Raw genomic sequence first — 18,782 nt, forward strand, 5'->3', positions numbered from 1 at the left:
CGAACATTGCTGGAGAAAGTTCGATGTATGTTGTCCAATGCTGGGTTGGGCAAGCAATTTTGGGCTGAGGCTGTGACATACGCTGGCCATCTTGTTAATCGTTTGCCATCATCTGCATTTGAAAGAAAAACTCCTATGGAGGTATGGTCTGGAAAACCGGCTACAGATTATGATTCCTTACATGTGTTTGGATCCACTGCATATTATCATGTGAATGAGTCAAAGTTAGATCCGAGGGCAAAGAAAGCTCTTTTTATGGGAATCACTTCTGGAGTGAAGGGATTTCGTCTTTGGTGCTTAAGCACAAAGAAAATGATCTGTAGTAGAGATGTTACCTTTGACGAATCTGCCACATTGAAAAAGGTAGCAGATGAAGATATTTAGACAAGCGATACTCCACAGTAGGTGGAGTGTACTCCAAAACAGGTAGAGTTTGAGCAGATGGGGATATGCCCAGTTAATAAGTCTAATTCTCCAGCCACAATGGAGGAATTAGAGGTTGAAGAGGTTCTCACCCAAGAATCGTTAAGTACACCAGAACCAGTTGCAGTTGCAAGGCCACGGGGAGAAATTCGTAAACCTGCTTGATTTACTGATATGGTGGCCTACGCCCTTCCCGTTGTTGATGATGATATTCCTGTCACTTATCAAGAAGCAATGCAAAGCTTAGAAAGTGACAAATGGAAATGCGCCATGGATGAAGAAATGCAGTCTCTCCGGAAGAACAATACTTGGGAGTAGGCGCAATTACCGAAAGGTAAAAGGGCAATCGGATGCAAGAGGGTATTCGCAACGAAAGATGGATCTCCTAGCAAGAAATATGTTCGCTACAAGGCAAGATTGGTAGCAAAAGGCTACGCTCAGAAGGAGGGAATTGACTACAATGATGTATTTTCCCTTGTTGTGAAGCATTCCTCCATTAGAATTTTGTTGGCCTTGGTAGTACAGTTGAATTTGGAGCTAGATCAACTTGATGTTAAGACGGCTTTCTTGCATGGTGAGTTAGAAGAGGAGATCTATATGACTCAGCCCGAAGGATACACAGATGCTGGTGGTAGAAATTGGGTTTGTAAGCTGAACAAATCGCTATATGGATTGAAGCAATCCCCGAGGCAGTGGTACAAGCGATTTGATAGCTTTATGAGAAGGCAGAAGTACACAAGAAGTAAATATGACAATTGTGTGTATTTGCAGAAGCTGCATGACAGATCTTTCATTTATCTACTCTTGTATGTTGATGATATGTTAATCGCTTCGAAGAGCCAAAAAGAGATAGATAAGCTGAAGGCTCAGTTGAATCAAGAGTTCGAGATGAAAGATCTAGGTGAGGCCAAGAAGATTCTCGGCATGGAGATAAGTAGAGATAGACAGAAAGACAAGTTTTGTTTAAATCAGAAGCAATATCTGAAAAAGGTATTACAATGTTTTGGTGTAAATGAAAACACAAAACATGTAAGTACCCCACTTGCTTCTCATTTGAAACTCAGTGCTCAATTATCTCCGAAGACTGAAGATGAAAGAGAATATATGGCGAAAGTCCCATATGCTAATGCAGTTGGGAGTTTGATGTATGCGATGGTGTGTACAAGGCCTGACATTTCACAAGCTGTTGGAGTTGTGAGCAGGTATATGCATGATCCTGGAAAAGGACATTGGCAAGGTGTGAAATGGATTCTACGGTATCTTCGAAAAACCGAAGATGTTGGTTTAATTTTTGAGCAGGATAAAGCACTTGGTCAGTTTGTAGTTGGATATGTTGATTCCGACTTTGCTGGTGATTTAGATAAACGTCGTTCAACTACGGGGTATCTGTTTACTCTTGCAAAAGCCCCAGTGAGTTGGAAGTCTACCTTACAGTTTACAGTAGCAGTGTCTACTACAGAGGCGAAATATATAGCAGTTACAGAAGCTGTTAAGGAGACTATTTGGCTTAATGGATTGTTGAAAGACTTGGGAGTTGTTCAAAGTCACATTAGTCTATATTGTGATAGTCAGAGCGCTATTCATTTAGCGAAAAATCAAGTCTATCATTCAAGAACCAAGCATATCGACGTAAGATATCACTTTGTGCGGGAAGTTTTTGAAAAAGGAAAAATTCTACTTCAGAAGATTCCGATCGCAGATAATCCCGTAGATATGATGACCAATGTGGTAACAACAATTAAGTTTAATCATTGTTTGAACTTGATTAACATCCTGAAAATTTGAGCACCTTCAGGTGTATGGCGCTCGAGAGCGCATTTGGAGGCACTACAAAAGATAGCTTTATCGAATTTGGGGGTTGAAGGAAGTATGTGAAGATGTGATTATCCTAATCAAATCTTCAAGGTGGAGATTGTTGAAAAGTCAATTAAAGGGTGAGTTGAAAAGTCAAAAATGGGAGGTGCAAATGGCACCGAAAGAAAAAGTGATAGGCAAGTTGTTTAAAGTTGAATGGGATAATTGCAATTTTGGTCCCTAATTTTTTAGGCCATTTGCAAGTTGGTCCCTGAACCTCAACTATAAATAGGCCTAATCATTTTCATTTCAACTATCCCAACCAATCTTTCTCTCTTAATTTTCTCTCTTCTCCCATTTGAGAATTCTTAAGGAATTCTATTTGTTTGTAATATTTTGGAGATAGTAAAGTTATCATCTGGTGTTAGTGCCCGAGGACGTAGGTATAATTTACCGAACCTCGTTAAAAATCTTGTGTTCTTTCTTGTCCTATTTTTCTTTCAATATTTGAGGGTATAATAGTAGTATTTAATTGTGCTATTAAATTACGATAGAAGGAATATTCTGACTAAGGAAAGACTTGGTATTTAAGACATCCTTGTGATCCACCTCTCTTCCCTTGGAATTGAACTTTGTGTGATTTTTTAGTACAATAATTTACACGCTTCCGACCCTATTGGAACAACAATTAACACAACTTCATCTTTTAATATTTATATATATACCAAAAATTCTATCACTTGAAATTATATATTTAGAATACAAGATATATTTAAAAAATTAAGTTTAAATATGTTTAAAAGTTTTCATATTCTTTCAAAATTTAAAAATTAGTCATTATATTTTAATTTTAAGATATTGAGTCCTTGTATTTTTTTTATTTAAAAATATTGGATCTTTACATTTAATTTTACCGTTAAAGTTAACAATGTCAAAAGTAAAATAACTTTTTTAGTCCTTAGCCTTTTACAATTTTTTTATCAATTTGGTCCTTACCCTTTAAAAGTACATAAAAATTTAAAAATTATTTTTTATATTTTAAATAAAAACATAAAAATTAAATACTTATAATTTTTAAAAATAAATAATTATGAAAAATAAAAAATGATTTTAAAATATAAACAAAAATTTCAAAATTCATTGGTATCTAAATTGGACTGGACTAGACCAACTAGTTGGATGGGAATCAATTGGGGTATTAGTCTAGTGAGTGGTAAAAAATTGATTGACCTACGAACGGGTACAGACTGGTTAAATCAAACTAGAAAGTTAGTTAATCTGATTTCAAAATATTCTAACCAATTGGTTTCCAAAATGATCAGTTTGACCGATTCAAAGTAAATAAATTATTAAAAATAAAAAATTATAAAAACCAATTCAATTGCCACTTCAACTGATTTTTTTAGCCTGGTTCAACTAGTCCAGACTAGTTCATGAGTCAACCAATTTTTAAAATTTTTAAACTTTTTTAGCCCTCAACATTTTACAATTTTTCTTTTATAAATTTGGTCCATACCCTTAAGTGTTGGGGCTAAAAATTATAAAAACTTGTCAACTAATTTTTTAGCTCAATTCAACCAATCTGTATTGATTCTCTGGTAAATCGGTATTTTACCGCTTGACCAATATCCCAGTTGATTTGCTAGTTCGGTCTAGTTTAGATAACATTGAATTTTGGAATTTTTTATATTTTTAAAATTTGAATTTTAAAGAGTTTTTATTTTTCATATATTTTTTAATTTTTTAGAAAATTGTATTTTTTAAATTTTTATATTTGTAGTTAAAATATAGAAAAAATCATATTTAAATTTTTTTATGAACTTTCAAAAGTTAAGGACCAAATTGATAAAAAATTGTAAATGTTGAGGGGTAAAAAAATTATTTTACCTTTGACATCGTTAACTTTATCGACAAAATCATATGGAGGGAAAAATATTTTTAAATAAAAAAAGTACAAGGACTCAATGTCTCAAAATTGAAGTATACAAATTTCAATTTCAAACGAGTACAGGAACCTTTGGCATATTCAAACAATAAAATATAACAATTAATGAAATGTATGATTTGAAACTAACAAATAATAACACATGCAATGTGTACAATATTACAATGAACAAAAATTAGATTAGTTGTAAGTAAAACGAAATTTAAACACGTAAATATATTAAATTAAAAATGTTAAATGCACTACAATTGTTTATCATAGTGATACCATCAATTTTGAGTTGATATTGTGTTAACTTGTGACACTAACTTGATCAAAAGAATTATCAATATATAGAATTAACGGAGGTAATAGAGTGAGCATAATAGAATTAAAATGTACAAAACATTTCAAGATAAGGCTTTGGTTGATTGATGAAGTTAAAATTTTGTCAATGTAAATATCATGGGTTCAAATTTCACCTAGCGTAAAATTTTATTTATTTATTAAATGAAAAGATTAAATTATTTTAAAATAATATAACTTATTTTAAATACAAAATGGTATTTGGACAAATTGGTGTGATTAAATTTTATTTTATTTAGTTACAAAAGAAGTTGAACTTCAAAACCTCAACCAAGAAACAAAGGATTAGGTTGCTAATACTTATCACATAGCATAATATCTTGCATCACTAGAGACGGGTAAAAGAAAAAATGAAATCCTGTTGTGCAACTCCTTACCACCCATGTCATAGCATCAGTTGTCTTATTCTCTGTTAATGGCACATGTCGGATTTTTACTTGTCAGTCCCTCGCCATCCATTTTCGAATCTCCAACCCTAGTAGTGGTATCCCCACTTTTTCAATTCCCAGTATTAAGTTTACCACTGTTTTGCTATCGCTCTCAACTAACGGCTGACTCACTTCTTCTTCCCAACTCATCTTTTAGCTCATCTACTAACACTTGAAAATTTGCCTCTAAAACAGAGCTAACACCTATATTACCAAACACCCAATCTCCCTTCGCACATCTCACTAAACCACCATTAATTGCACCACCCGTAAACTCCACCGTCAAATTGTGGATTTTTCCATTGAGCAAATATTTAAAGTTGTAAAGATTATTGTTAATTTAAAAATGATTTCTTTCTCCCTAACGACAAGTCTGTTTCTATTAAAAAAGACTTTGAAGCCAAACGTGACTGTTGGTTCCATTTTACTAAGGGTCTTTTTCCACCGTGCCATTTCAGTTTGAAATGGACGTTTATAACCAATCTTCCTCACAATAATCTTCCTTGAAATTTTGACAATTTGCTGAAGTTTAAATTCCAAAACTTGAACGTGTCCAACCATGGTAGAATGACATGTTTTCCAATTCTACCTACTTTGAAAGCCATGTTGAAAGCTCCAGTCAACTACGAACAAACTACTCCATTATATAAACCATATTCCTTTACCCTAAACCTTGCATCCTTACTTGAGCCATTAAAGCATGATGGCATTCGCAAGCAAATTGCTGGTTTTCGTGGCGTTTTCTTTAGCCGTTCACAACACCGTTGCGTTGAAGCAGAAGACGACGCGGATCCAATTTTACATGCATGACATCGTGGGAGGACCCCAGCCAACCGCGGTTCGTGTCGCCGGACGCTCCAACTTCACAGGTCAAGACTCGATTGCGGCCATGTTTGGGTCCATTTCTGTGATGGATAACCCACTGACGGCCACCCCGAGCATGAACTCGACATTAGTTGGTCGTGCTCAAGGGATTTACGCAATGTCGTCGCAAGAAAAAGAGCTCAGTCTTCTCATGACCCTTACTTATGCTTTCACAACCGGGCCTTACAACGGTAGCACTTTCAGCGTTGTGGGTCGGAACCCCGTGATGAAAGAAGTGAGAGAAATGCCGGTCGTAGGAGGCACCGGAAAGTTCAGGCTGGCTCGTGGGTATTGCCTTGCTAGGACCTACTCGATGACACAAATGGAAGCCGTCATTGGATACAATGTTACTTTACTACACTATTAGCATTAGCCGTATTGATTCTAATTTCACTCTGCTATAGATTTTCATACACTCGTTGTGATGGTGCTTTTTTTTATTCGGATCTCCTTTAAGAGAGATGGATGCTCAATAATAATCTATCTTTAAAATATATATTTTACTCATCAATTTAATATTTTTTCATAGGAGAATATTAAATTAAATTAGAAATTGTCACATGACACTCTTTTTCCCATTAATTTATTTTAACGGTTAACGTGATTAATGACAAAAATAGTTAATGAAGAGTTTTTTTTTTTAATTATATTTTCTCAAGGGATTTTTTTAATATATAAGCCTTTAAAATTTGTATATTTAAGATAAATAGTTAATTAAATAAAAAAAACAAAAAAACTAATTTATCCATTAAATTGAACTTATATAAATAAATTATTTATTTAATTATCTTCTAAAAAAGAAAAACTATAAAAAATTTAAGTAGAAAAAGCATAAATGCTCTACTTGTCATAATAATATATTTTTGTACCTCCTTACATGTATATTTGAAGTTATGCGGTTTTCTGTTTGTTGACATCAAGGATGTATAAAGAAGAAGGGTTACTTGATGGTTTCATTTCATGCAATGGAGATCTCAAAATCAAACGCAAGCAGCACTGAGAACTGAGTTGTTTCACTTTCTGCTGCGAGTATTGTCACCTTTCCTGCTAAGTCTCTAGGTAGTTAGTTGGGCTTATCCACCACCCAAGCTACACTTGTTTATTTCGCTCAAAATTTGTACTTGTACTTATTTTCATCGTTGCATAGTATTCAAACTATGTCTAACTTCCTCTGTGTTGAAATGCTTATTCTCTTTGCATTTTTTCTTAACTTGATACCATTGCTCCTTCATATTCGCGTCTACACTTCTTGGATCTCTTAGTATTGGAAGGTATAACATTTTTCTATCAAATTGATGGGAATATTTGTACAAGTTGGCATAGCAAATTATTCCCAGGCATTAACTATTGATTTGAATTCAGGGGATGATTATGGAGTTGATGATCATGTTAATGACTGTCAAGTTGACGCTGCTGCTGCTGCTGATGTGCACGAGTGTTAGTATTTGGCCTTGTTGGGATTCGCTTCTGTTGGAAGATCATAGAGAGACAATTGAGGATTGGGGGCGATGCTGCTGCTGCTGATGATGATGAGAATTTGCTTTTGCTTTCCATTTCCCCCTACGGTAGCATCTGAAGATGCAGTTAGTTTCGACAGGGCAGCTGGGTTGGAGACCTTGGGGTGGGGGTGGGTGTTAGGATCGTCCCGATTAAGCAACGAACAAGTAAAAATAGTAGAAGAAATTGAGAAGATGAACACACAAATTTAATGTGGAAAAACCCCTCAAAAGAGGATAAAAAATCACGGGCAAAGATAATTTTACTATAATGGCAAAAGAATGAAGAGTACAAAAGATGGAGATAAAAACTAAACCCCGAAAACCCGAAAAATAAAGAACCCTCAAACGTAAACACAAAATTCTCTGAATGTGTTATGAGTTCTAATCTAATGGGTGTCTCTTAATTCTAAGATTGTAAAGGAGCCTATTTATAGGCTAAATTAGTAAGTCAAATAAACTATACTAATAAATGCTAAATATATTATACTAATAAATACTAAATCTTCTAGAAAGAAAATATATTTTTGTTTAACTTGACTTGCAAGCAATCTCTTAGAATTTGGGTCACACAATTCTAACAATCTCCACCTTGACACAAATTCTTTCAATGCCATCTTTGCCAAAACACGCCACGGGCCTATCTTGAACTATGCAGGGAATTAACTGAGTCGAATCTATGCTTAGAAGCTGGAAGACTTCTAGCCTTCGACTTGTGCACTGCCAAATCAAAACTAACCCGGGTCTGATTTTCACGAATACAGTGCCCTAACTTTTCAAAACCTGCATCCAAAAGAGAACCTCTCTTCAATGAAACGGTCATACCTTTTTCCCTCCTATGACCAAGTTGTCTCCGCTTCAAATGAGTTGACTTTGACTCCGTAACGGACGAGGGACGTCCGATTTCACCAGTCACTGTAGAACCTTCCAGAATATAAAGACTGCCGGTTCTTTTACCTTTTAACAAAACGAGAGCTCCACGAGATACTTTAATGTCGCTCGACTCGATGTTGATTCTGCATCCTTTCAAGTCTAAAATACTCAAGGAGATGAGATTCTTTCGTAAATCAGGTACATACCTGACATCTGAGAGTGTCCTAATCGTCCCATCGTGTATCCTAATTTTAACAGTACCAATACCGATTATTTTACTAGATGAATCATTTCCCATGTGCACAACTCCACCTTCAACTGAACTGTATGTGGAGAACCATTCTCTATTGGGACACATGTGGAAAGAACATCCTGAATTTAGGATCCACTCAGACGTAAGCTTAGAGTTATCGCTCGTTGACACTAACAAGAAATCATCACCGCCTTCATCGACCAAATTAGCACCAGCTACATCTTCCTCGTTACTCTCAGCAGCTCTTTTATTTCGCAGTTTATAACAATCTGCTTTGACGTGACCTAACTTTTTGCAATAGCGACACCTTTTGTCTCGTTTCTTTGATGCTACCAAAACGGAAGCTTGTCTATCTGCTTTGCTATTCAAATTAAACTCATTGTCGAGTTTGTCTCTACTCAACAAATGGCCCTTCACATCTTCGAACGAGAGTTTGTCTCTGCCATAAATCAGGGTCTCCCTGAAAGACTTGTATGAAGAGGGTAAAGAACACAATAATAGCATAGCTTGATCTTCATCGTCAATATGAACCTCAACTTTCTTTAAATCATTTAAAAGAGTAATGAATTGACTGATGTGATCTTTAAGAAGCTCACATTCGTTCATGCGAAACGTAAATAGACGTTGTTTCAACACTAAACGGTTAGCCAGAGACTTAGTCGCATAAAGAGTTTCTAACCTTTTCCACAAGGCGAATGAGGTCTTCTCCATCAATACCTCCTGCAATACTGTATTCGCGAGGCACAACTGGATTGCAGACAAGGCCTTTTCATCAAGCTCTTCCCATTCTGTTTGATTTAGATTCTCAGGCTTTTTCCCTGTAACAACCTTTTTCAAGAACTTGCCACAGATTGAAATTTGTCTCACCATCGAACTTCTCAATTTCAAACCTTGTTGCTGCCATCTCTGACCGGGCTGATCTATGAAAGTTAAACTAGCTCTGATACCACTTGTTAGGATCGTCCCGATTAAGCAACGAACAAGTAAAAATAGTAGAAGAAATTGAGAAGATGAACACACAAATTTAACGTGGAAAAACCCCTCAAAAGAGGATAAAAAACCACGGGCAAAGATAATTTTACTATAATGGCAAAAGAATGAAGAGTACAAAAGATGGAGATAAAAACTAAACCCCGAAAACTCGAAAAACAAAGAACCCTCAAACGTAAACACAAAATTCTCTGAATGTGTTATGAGTTCTAATCTAATGGGTGTCTCTTAATTCTAAGATTGTAAAGGAGCCTATTTATAGGCTAAATTAGTAAGTCAAATAAACTATACTAATAAATGCTAAATATATTATACTAATAAATACTAAATCTTCTAGAAAGAAAATATATTTTTGTTTAACTTGACTTGCAAGCAATCTCTTAGAATTTGGGTCACACAATTCTAACAGTGGGAGTGGGAGGTTTTGTTTAATACTAATAGTTTGGAGCTAAACCCGGACATGGATGAGAATGCTGAGCATTTTTTCGCCGATCATGACAACTATATCTGTTCTGCAGAATTGTTTGTACAATTCACTGAGAATGAGAATGCATACATTTGGAGGCCTCCAGCTAAAAAATCTGCAGTCAAGAGCCTTCCTTGTATGGTTGTGACTCAAGAGAATGTGACAAACACTATGTGCTTTGTGCAGTTTATAAGGATGAGATCAACCTTGGTGAGAAGATGAATCAGCTACCAAGGAGACTGTATTATACCGTGGTTGGGGATAAGGAATACCTGCCCTGTGTGTCATCATGAGTTGCCTATGAATGATGCTGCCTATGAAAGGAAAGAGGTTAAGAACAGGTAGTATAAAAATGTTCAATGACTGAACCTTGGGGATTTTGTTTAGAATAATTATCTGTTATTTATATACATTAACTGGCTGGCTGCTTGTCTTGATCCTGCAATGGAATGATTGTGCTTCAATTATGTTTTATGGCATCCGAGATGTATGGTTATTCAAGAGTTTGGGATGTTATGTTTTGTGAAATGGAATATCTCATTCTACCTTCTCATATTAGATCAGCTGAAAGGATGCATGGTTTGATCTTATTTAGTTAGTCATACATGACTGACATGGGACTCGGATGATACAAACTCATCAAGAAAAACTTGTGGGAGGTGGTTTCAGGTAAGTACTTGGCCAAGGGGATTGGGATTTTTATAGATCACTATAATGCTGGAGCATCAGCATACTCACATTTAAATGACGAACCTGACGGCACTCGTCTTTTTAGTCAGTTGTAGAGCTTCATTTTCTGGTAGCCAAATCTAGATTTTTTGGACTGAGCATTTGGTGGATTAGAAACCAATTTGAAACCAAATGGATGTTGCTTGTATATGGTAGGTTTTAGTACTCCTGGTAGCTTCATTTTATGCTTTTGTTTCGGCCAATTGATCTCTCCTATCCTTGAACTTGATACATGTGTGGTTGTCATCTTGTGTATTAATGTGGCTAGGAAAATTTTGGTGGATAATCAAAAGCTGAGGTAGTGTTATTTTGGTTAATAGCATTTTATCCCTTCTCTAATATAAAAAAAATTATATTTTAAGAAATTGTACTATCAAGTATATTTCTTTTGAAGCAACAACTTTTATTTAAAATAGTTGTTGTTTACATCAACTCTTATTCGAGAATAAATATGTCCAGAATAACTATGTTTAAACAGGGCTCTAGTTAAAACAGTTGATATCCAATGTAGTTGTTATATAAAAACAACTCCTGTTAAAAACAATTAAAGTTTGGATAAACTCCTGTTTAAAATAATGGCGTTTCAAGAATACTTATACTTAAAACAACCATTATTTGGAAAAACTTATACTTAGAACAATTGTATTTTTTTGGAAGGGTCATTATTTAAAAAAAGTTTTATAAAAAAAATATCATAACAGAACAACTCTTATTTGGAATATTTTTACATTGAGAGTAATTATGTTGAAAATAACTCAGGTTTGGAACAAATTAAAATAAATATTATTCAAGAACAACTCTCATTCAAAAACAATTATCGTTTTACGTTTTTACATATGTATTGTGAAAGATGTTTCACATGGCATTGCTTCAAAAAAGTAGAAGAAATAGAAATAATCCCGGAAGATGACAGAATTCTTGGATTATCTTCCCTTTTGGAATGTTATGGAGAGCTTAACTTGGTGGATTAGATACAAAGGTAGTTAAGAGTTTTCTTCGTAACTTTTTCTAGTAACATTAAGTGTTTTTCTCTCCTTTCAAAAATATAGTCAATTCTTCTATCCTATTCACCATTACCATCACCGGCAAAAACTCTTCATTATCTTTCTTAATCATTAATGTTATTGTAACTGAAATTTATTCAATTATTCCTATTAATTGGCACTTTAGAAGTCAGACTCTCAAAACTTTTTCTAAAATTTTCTCAAATTGTTTTTCTTTGCTTAGCCTGATTACTAGTCACATTTCCCTTTCTCCACCTTACCAACCATTGCCTATCATTATGATCAGTGTTATCAGATTTGCAATCTTCTTCTTTGTCTTCTTTCTGTACATCATGATTACTTATTTGCAACACCAACTCTCTCTACCAAATAACCCTCCAGATTATATATATTTTTTAGTACAGAGGAACTGCAGTCTAGACTTGTATTCGAATCTAGACTTGTATGAACCAATTTGACTAAACCCCAAGTTCAAAGGGAAATGACAAATCAATCTGGTCTGAGGCATTTCTCAGCTTGTGTAAACTTGCTGACCAAAGCACCCAGAGTATAGATAGGAGTCCAGTTAAGGATATCAACATTATTTTGATTTTTAACTGCACATGACAGGCTTCTATAGAATTCTGTGGAGGCCAGTGAATCAGATTCAGTCAATTTTGCTGTCAAAGAGGGATGCAGCCGATACTGCATTTCGTTCTACCACTTAGCCCTTTCATTAATCATCAATTTCGGAATTCGGAACTTGTAGTTGAAGTTCCTTGGGAAGTTTCTCTAAGCTTCAAAGCACTTCATGCAAACAAGAACTCGAACATGTTAACATCGTTATTATCATTACATGGTTGTTACTGAGGTCATCCATGTTTGATTATAATTTTATACCATGTTATTTGGATTCGAGATGCATATTGAATGTGGTATGTGTTAAACATTGATATGCTCAATTTTTTGTTTTTTTTTTTGTTTTTTTCTATATACAAGAAGAGTCAAACATCAGTGCCTTCGTCCTAATATGTGTTGGACACATTAGCTAGATACGGATATTTTAAGAAAATAAAAGATCCGAGTAATATAGATGATAGCAATACCGAAAAGTTGTTTTCGGTGCATGTAGAAAGGGGGAAGAATGAAAAAGAAATGGCAAAAGTACTTGCCTCACAGCAATTCTAACGTATCAAGAGTAAAAAGAATGATACAAGTCATTTATTCCTGCAACCATTTTCTTCACCAATGTGTAACTGTCAATGCCATTTGCTTAAATGCACATTCCTGTTCTGGTAAATGAACTTCTTGAGTAACAAGTTAACTTCAACCTTTCATTAAATTTCACCTACATAAATTCGATAATTTTAGACAATATGAAAATACAAAAGATTTAAACACATACCACAATAAATTCAATACATACATTATGTTTGTATTTAATATTTTAACATATTTATGTTACGTTCATATTGAATCGAATAAGGCAAGTTTACTTCATTTTAGAATAAGATAAAATGAAACTTGAAATGTTTTCTTGACAAAAGAAAAAATAATCTTATGAGTTTTGTTTTTCTTTTTCTAAATATCTATATTTCAAATATGTTTCAAATAAAAATATATAATAAACCGAAATGAAATATGAAAATTCAAGTAAAATAAATGTGCATATGATATGTTGCTTTTGTGATATTAATAAAGAAACAGTGCTGTCTCCAGGAGCGAAGCAAGAATAAATTGTTAGGGGGCCGAACAAAATTTTAATTTTTTATAGTCAATCTTTATAATTTTTAAAGGATTAAATCAAATTTTTATAATTTTAGGGTGGGCCAAAGTGTAATTTTACCTTTACTATTTAAAATTTCAAAGGGCCTAAATAGTAATTTTCCATTTTAGGGGGGCCGAGGCCCCTACCAGCCTCCCTAGGTTCGCCTTTGTCTGCCTTTGTTTTAAATGCACATTGCCTTGTGCTTCATCGCAGTCCCATTTTAATCCGAACACTCTTAATGAATTTATTAGTCAGACATTCTTTTTGAAATTTAATTTAATTATTTATTAATTTATAATTCCAACATTTTTTAAAGGGTTAAATAGATATTTCTTTCATATTTTGAAGAGTCAAAATATAATTTTATCACAATTAATTTATTATTTTTAAAAGAACTGAATTAAATTTGTTTACTTTTACGAAGTCCGACACCCCTATCAGTCCATGTGCGGCATCTAAAGTCTACTTTTAACACACATACATAAAATATGTATGTACAGGGTGAAACTAGGGGAGTAGGTAGGGCCCCAGCCCCTAAAATGAAAAATTTTTTATTTAAGTTTTTTGAAATTTTAAAATTTTAAATTAGTAAATGTAAAATTATATTTTTGCTCCTTAAAAATGATAAAACAATTTAATTTAATCCTTTAAAAATTATAAAGATAGAGACTATTAAAATGATAAAATTATATTTTTACTATTGTAAAAATTATAATTTAATTTCGAGCTGCTAATTTTATTTTTTTTTACTTTACCCCCATCTATGTATGCGTAAACCAGTTGTATAAATTCCATCAAGTCTCATTTTTTGAGTTAGTTTGGTAGAACAAGCAAACAAAAACTAATTGCAATTTACGACTCCTTACACTTTGACTTTCCAGACTTATAAGGATTTATGCAAAGGATTTTGGCCACGAAAATTTATCTTATTTGGATTTTTTTTATTTTTCTCAAAATATTTATAGAAATATAATCTCTCAAATTTATAAAAATAAATATATTCGAAACATACATGTATTCATATTGTACACTCAAATAAAATTATATTCACCTTTTCTTTTTCATATTTAAATAGAAACAAACACGTTTCTTATCTCTTAAAGCCTATATTGTGAAAAAGTGATAAACTGACGATGCTTATGAAAGAGGAAATGTGGGGGGCAATTTAAGTAAAAGGTGGAGTAGAAAATGATAAAAATGTAAAGAGAATACAAGGGGCTAAACCCTATAAATAAGTAACTGCCATTTTCATATCTTATAAAACATTATTATTGCCGAAAGTTATTTTGAGGAATTCATATTCTCCCACATCAAATTTTCAACTTTCGGATGAAAACAATCACATCATTTCAAATTACTTTGTAATTTTTGTATATAAAATAAAATTTTTTGAGGTTGAAAAAATTAAGGACACACTATAATCAAAGTGATTGTTGACAAAAGTGAGTAACGAAAGTGAGTAATACGTGAATAAATCTTTGACTGATCTTGATATTCAAAATTTTAACAACTTTTTTTTTTTTTTTTTTGTAAAAACACGTACCAGGTTGAAGGGTTGCCAAGCTCATTAGATTCTTAATAAATTGTGATGAGTAGATTAAAACCAAGGCGCTAAAATTGAGGTATAGGAAGAGGTTATTTTATAGGTGTGTGCATAATCTTTTCACGACTAATGTTTTGATGGCGGATTACAAAACCATGTGATTTTCACATTCAACATTAAGGTGTAAATAGTGAAATTATGTTGAATGTTTCTTCTCTAAACATTTTATTGACAAAGAATAAAAAAAATATAAAAATTTGTATTTGTGAGGATTTTGAGTTAAATTTTTTTGTGACAGACGGTAGCTAGAGATAAGGGATTAATTATCATGTATGAGATCTTATAACTTTAAAGCCTATTCAAGGATAATGTGTATGCATTATGTGATACTAATAAACAAAAAAAAAATCAAAAGTGATGAGATGTTCTGTTGGAAGAGGGACATAAAATGCTACAGTGGGTGCACTATTATATATGATTATGGACCAACTGAATATATGGTTTTTTTTTTATTTTATTTTATGAGAAAGTTGGTGTGGAGGGATGGAACATATTCGCGGCTTGGTGCTGGAGTTTTTGTGTTAACTCCACAAGTTGTTATTATAATATAAAATTTTATGAAAAGAGCCAATGATGGAAAAAAATTTCGAATGTTGTTTCGAGACTTAAAGAAGCTTGATCGAATTTTCTTTAGAAACCGACTTGAAAGAGATTGCTTAGAATTGCTTTCTTGATCTGAAAAAATAAATTGAAGATTGAATGTAAGTCAAAGAGAAAAAAACTCAAGTAAAACATTAATCAAGAATCGAAAATAAGATGGAGTTGTGGAAGGACGAAAGTGATGGAATGTGGAATAGAAAGATAAGTGTCTAATTGGACCCTCCAAGAGTTAATAGTTTTAATCAACCCTCCAAGAACATGTTTTTAGCAACTTGGAGTTTAAAGAACTTCCTCAAAAATTTTTTAAAGAAGTTAAAACACTTTAAAATATCTTAAAATTTTAAAAAGTAAATACAAAAAATATTTTAATTAATAAATGCAATATTGAACTTATATATAATAAAAATTAGACAGTAAAAGTAAGCCCAATATGATTTAAACATGAATCCAAAATTCAAAATTCATAATTCTCGTAATAATTTTGTCTAGAAATTTCTACTCGCACAATCTTCACTAAAACAACCATAACTTGAGATCTCAAACTCGAAATAAGGTGATTCAAAGTGAACTTTAAAGCAAAAAGATAGATTTTTCATTGGTTAGAAGACATCTTGGCCCAAAAATATTTAGATCCCATCCAAAAATTCATCACAAGTTAATTGATTTTCTAGACTTAAAAATTTGCAGGTATGAATTGAAGTTAATAAATTTCATCCATCTATGCATGTATCAGCCAATAAGTAATATATGATTTCATAAAATTTTAAAAACAAAATTGTTAGCTTTAATTTTCAAATATTTTGATATTACAAAATAATTCTTAAATTCCCCTACTTAAATTTGCAAATATTAATTTGTTTACACTTATAATTATTTTTCAAGTGTTTGAAAGCTCAATAACTTCATTTCTAAATGTCTTACATATTTTTCAAAAGTGTTTTGAGTACTTCCGAAGTCCTTTAATAAGGTTTCTAAGCTAAACTATATAGTTTTCTAATCTTAAGACATAAAACTATAATTATCGAGACAAGCAAGTCAATAGCCAAAGTTTTGCTTTTTGGGTCCAAAGTCTCGAGACATTCCTTCAAAGTTTTGAGACTTGTTCTTGATATCTGAAGACATCCATTCAAGGTCTTGAGACGTTGTGTTTTCTAATGGCCATTTTTCAATAATATCTCGAGACATTATCATGCATTTTGTATTAAATGCACAAAATTAATGTCTCCAACAACAAGAAACTCCTTCCAATGGCTCTAAATGTACCCAAATCAGTGAGAGAGTATAAATATGATTCAAAAACACTCAAGAAACAAGTTTAGAAAGTTCAAATAAAAAAAAAAAATAGAAATCTTTCATTGTTATACTCCTATTTATTGTAAAAACACTACATGTTGGTTCATTACTTCATTTATATATCAACATTATCTCAAGACATTACTCTACATTTTGCATTAAATGGGTGAAGTTAATGTCTCCAACCGTTAGAAATTCCCTCCAAAAACTTCCAACTATTCAAATTAATGAGATAATATAAAACAAACAAATGAAGACAAGAAATAAGTGTAGAAAGCTCAAAGAAAAGAAAAATCCAAATCTTTCATTGTAAAATACTTGTGGGTTTATTTATATTTCATTCTTTACAGAGCTTGTTTGTTTTAGTGAGAGCAAATCCTTATATTTTTATTCTTTATTAATTTTAATTCTCAATTTTTGAGAAGTGACGCTATCTTACCAAGTTAAAAGATAAGAGATTATGTAAAGATTATACATTGTCCTCAAAATGTACCAATCAGTAGAAAAAAAATTAATTGTGATAAGCTAAAGTAGTAGAGGTAAGTATTTAAAACTAATCCGCAATAAATTTTTGTGTTCATTTTTTTGAATTTATTTTTCTAATTTTTTAAAACATCAATTCACTACACCCTTGTATATTGAAGATAACAAAAACTCTTGAGTTAAAAATAATTTTTTTTAGTAATCTACTACTAATATAAAGTATTTTTTTAATACTAAATATGTAACGAGTAATGGCCTTAAAGATTAACTTTTTAATCCATACATCTATCTCTGGATAGCGATTTGAATCTTTCTAAACGGAGCCTAGATGCTTTCATTTTTTCAGTCCAACCAAGTCATCCATAAATTATTTTAATTGAAAATATTAATTTGGATACCAAAAAAAAATGAAATGAATTTCTAATTGCACTTCATTAGACTTCATGCTACAAATTTTTGATAATTCAATCAATATTTTTTGGGCGAAACAGAGGATATCTCGATCGAGCGAGAGAACGGGAGAATCCCATATGACCCAATATATTTGACAAGTCGCACTATACGTCAACCCAAAGTGTATCTTTCTTTCCTGGATTTCGAAAAAACATGTGCAGTTCTTCACTTATTCCTAAGTTAAGGTTTTTTTTTTGTTAAAAAATTATATATTTCGGTATTAAAATTATGACTCATCATAATTATATATATGATTAATTTGATGATTTTTATATGAATTTTTTTATTTATTAAAAAAATTATATATTTTATATTAAGTAAAATTTACACTTTTTTTATTCACAATTAGCTATTTTAATTAGTTAATAAATTATGAATGAATCTAATATATCATAAGCATAAATTAAATTATTATATTTTTAATGTATTATTACTGTATATATATATATAAGAATTTTTGTTTAATTTCTTTGTCAATTAATTATTTGAATAGATAATATTTTAATTTAAAAAAAGATAACATTCACGTGTTTCATAAATTTATAAATTATATAAATGATTTTATTTTGTCTTCATATTGTTCATATTTCTATTATTACCTTAATTATTTAGAATACAGATTTATCCAAAGGGAAGAATAGCAACAAATGAAATATAATACTTTAAATTCTAATATGCCAACCAACCCTATAAGCATCATTAATGTATTATAAGACAATGAAAGGTAGCTTGATTTTCTCAACAAAACATGGATTAAAAAGGAGTAAAGTAATGCTTGTTTGTTTGCTCAGAGTTTTATAAATGGAGAAAATAAATAATTAAACATTTGGATTCGACCTCACTTGATTTTAATATTAATTGAAGTTTGATGTGATTGCCGGAAATGGAATAAAAAAATAATGCTTGCACAACAAGAAATCCCGTTAGTTTGCTAATCCTCGACTATAAAACCTTGAATCCATCTTCAAATTTCTTTCTCTCAGCCACCTTAAA

The 18,782-nt window shown here is 32.1% G+C and overlaps 1 protein-coding gene across 1 annotated transcript; it reads left to right on the top strand.

Moving 5' to 3' along the window:
* The first annotated feature begins 5,078 nt into the window (after window positions 1-5,078).
* LOC107952541 (dirigent protein 22) lies at window positions 5,079-6,266 on the top strand. The gene has a single exon (XM_016887776.2). It carries the CDS (start codon window positions 5,636-5,638, stop codon window positions 6,164-6,166), a length of 531 nt encoding a protein of 176 aa, XP_016743265.1. The 5' UTR covers window positions 5,079-5,635; the 3' UTR covers window positions 6,167-6,266.
* Window positions 6,267-18,782: the final 12,516 nt, after the last annotated feature.

The sequence above is a fragment of the Gossypium hirsutum genome, chromosome A12 (genome assembly GCF_007990345.1).
Source record: "Gossypium hirsutum isolate 1008001.06 chromosome A12, Gossypium_hirsutum_v2.1, whole genome shotgun sequence".
In the NCBI taxonomy this organism is placed as follows: Eukaryota; Viridiplantae; Streptophyta; class Magnoliopsida; order Malvales; family Malvaceae; genus Gossypium; species Gossypium hirsutum.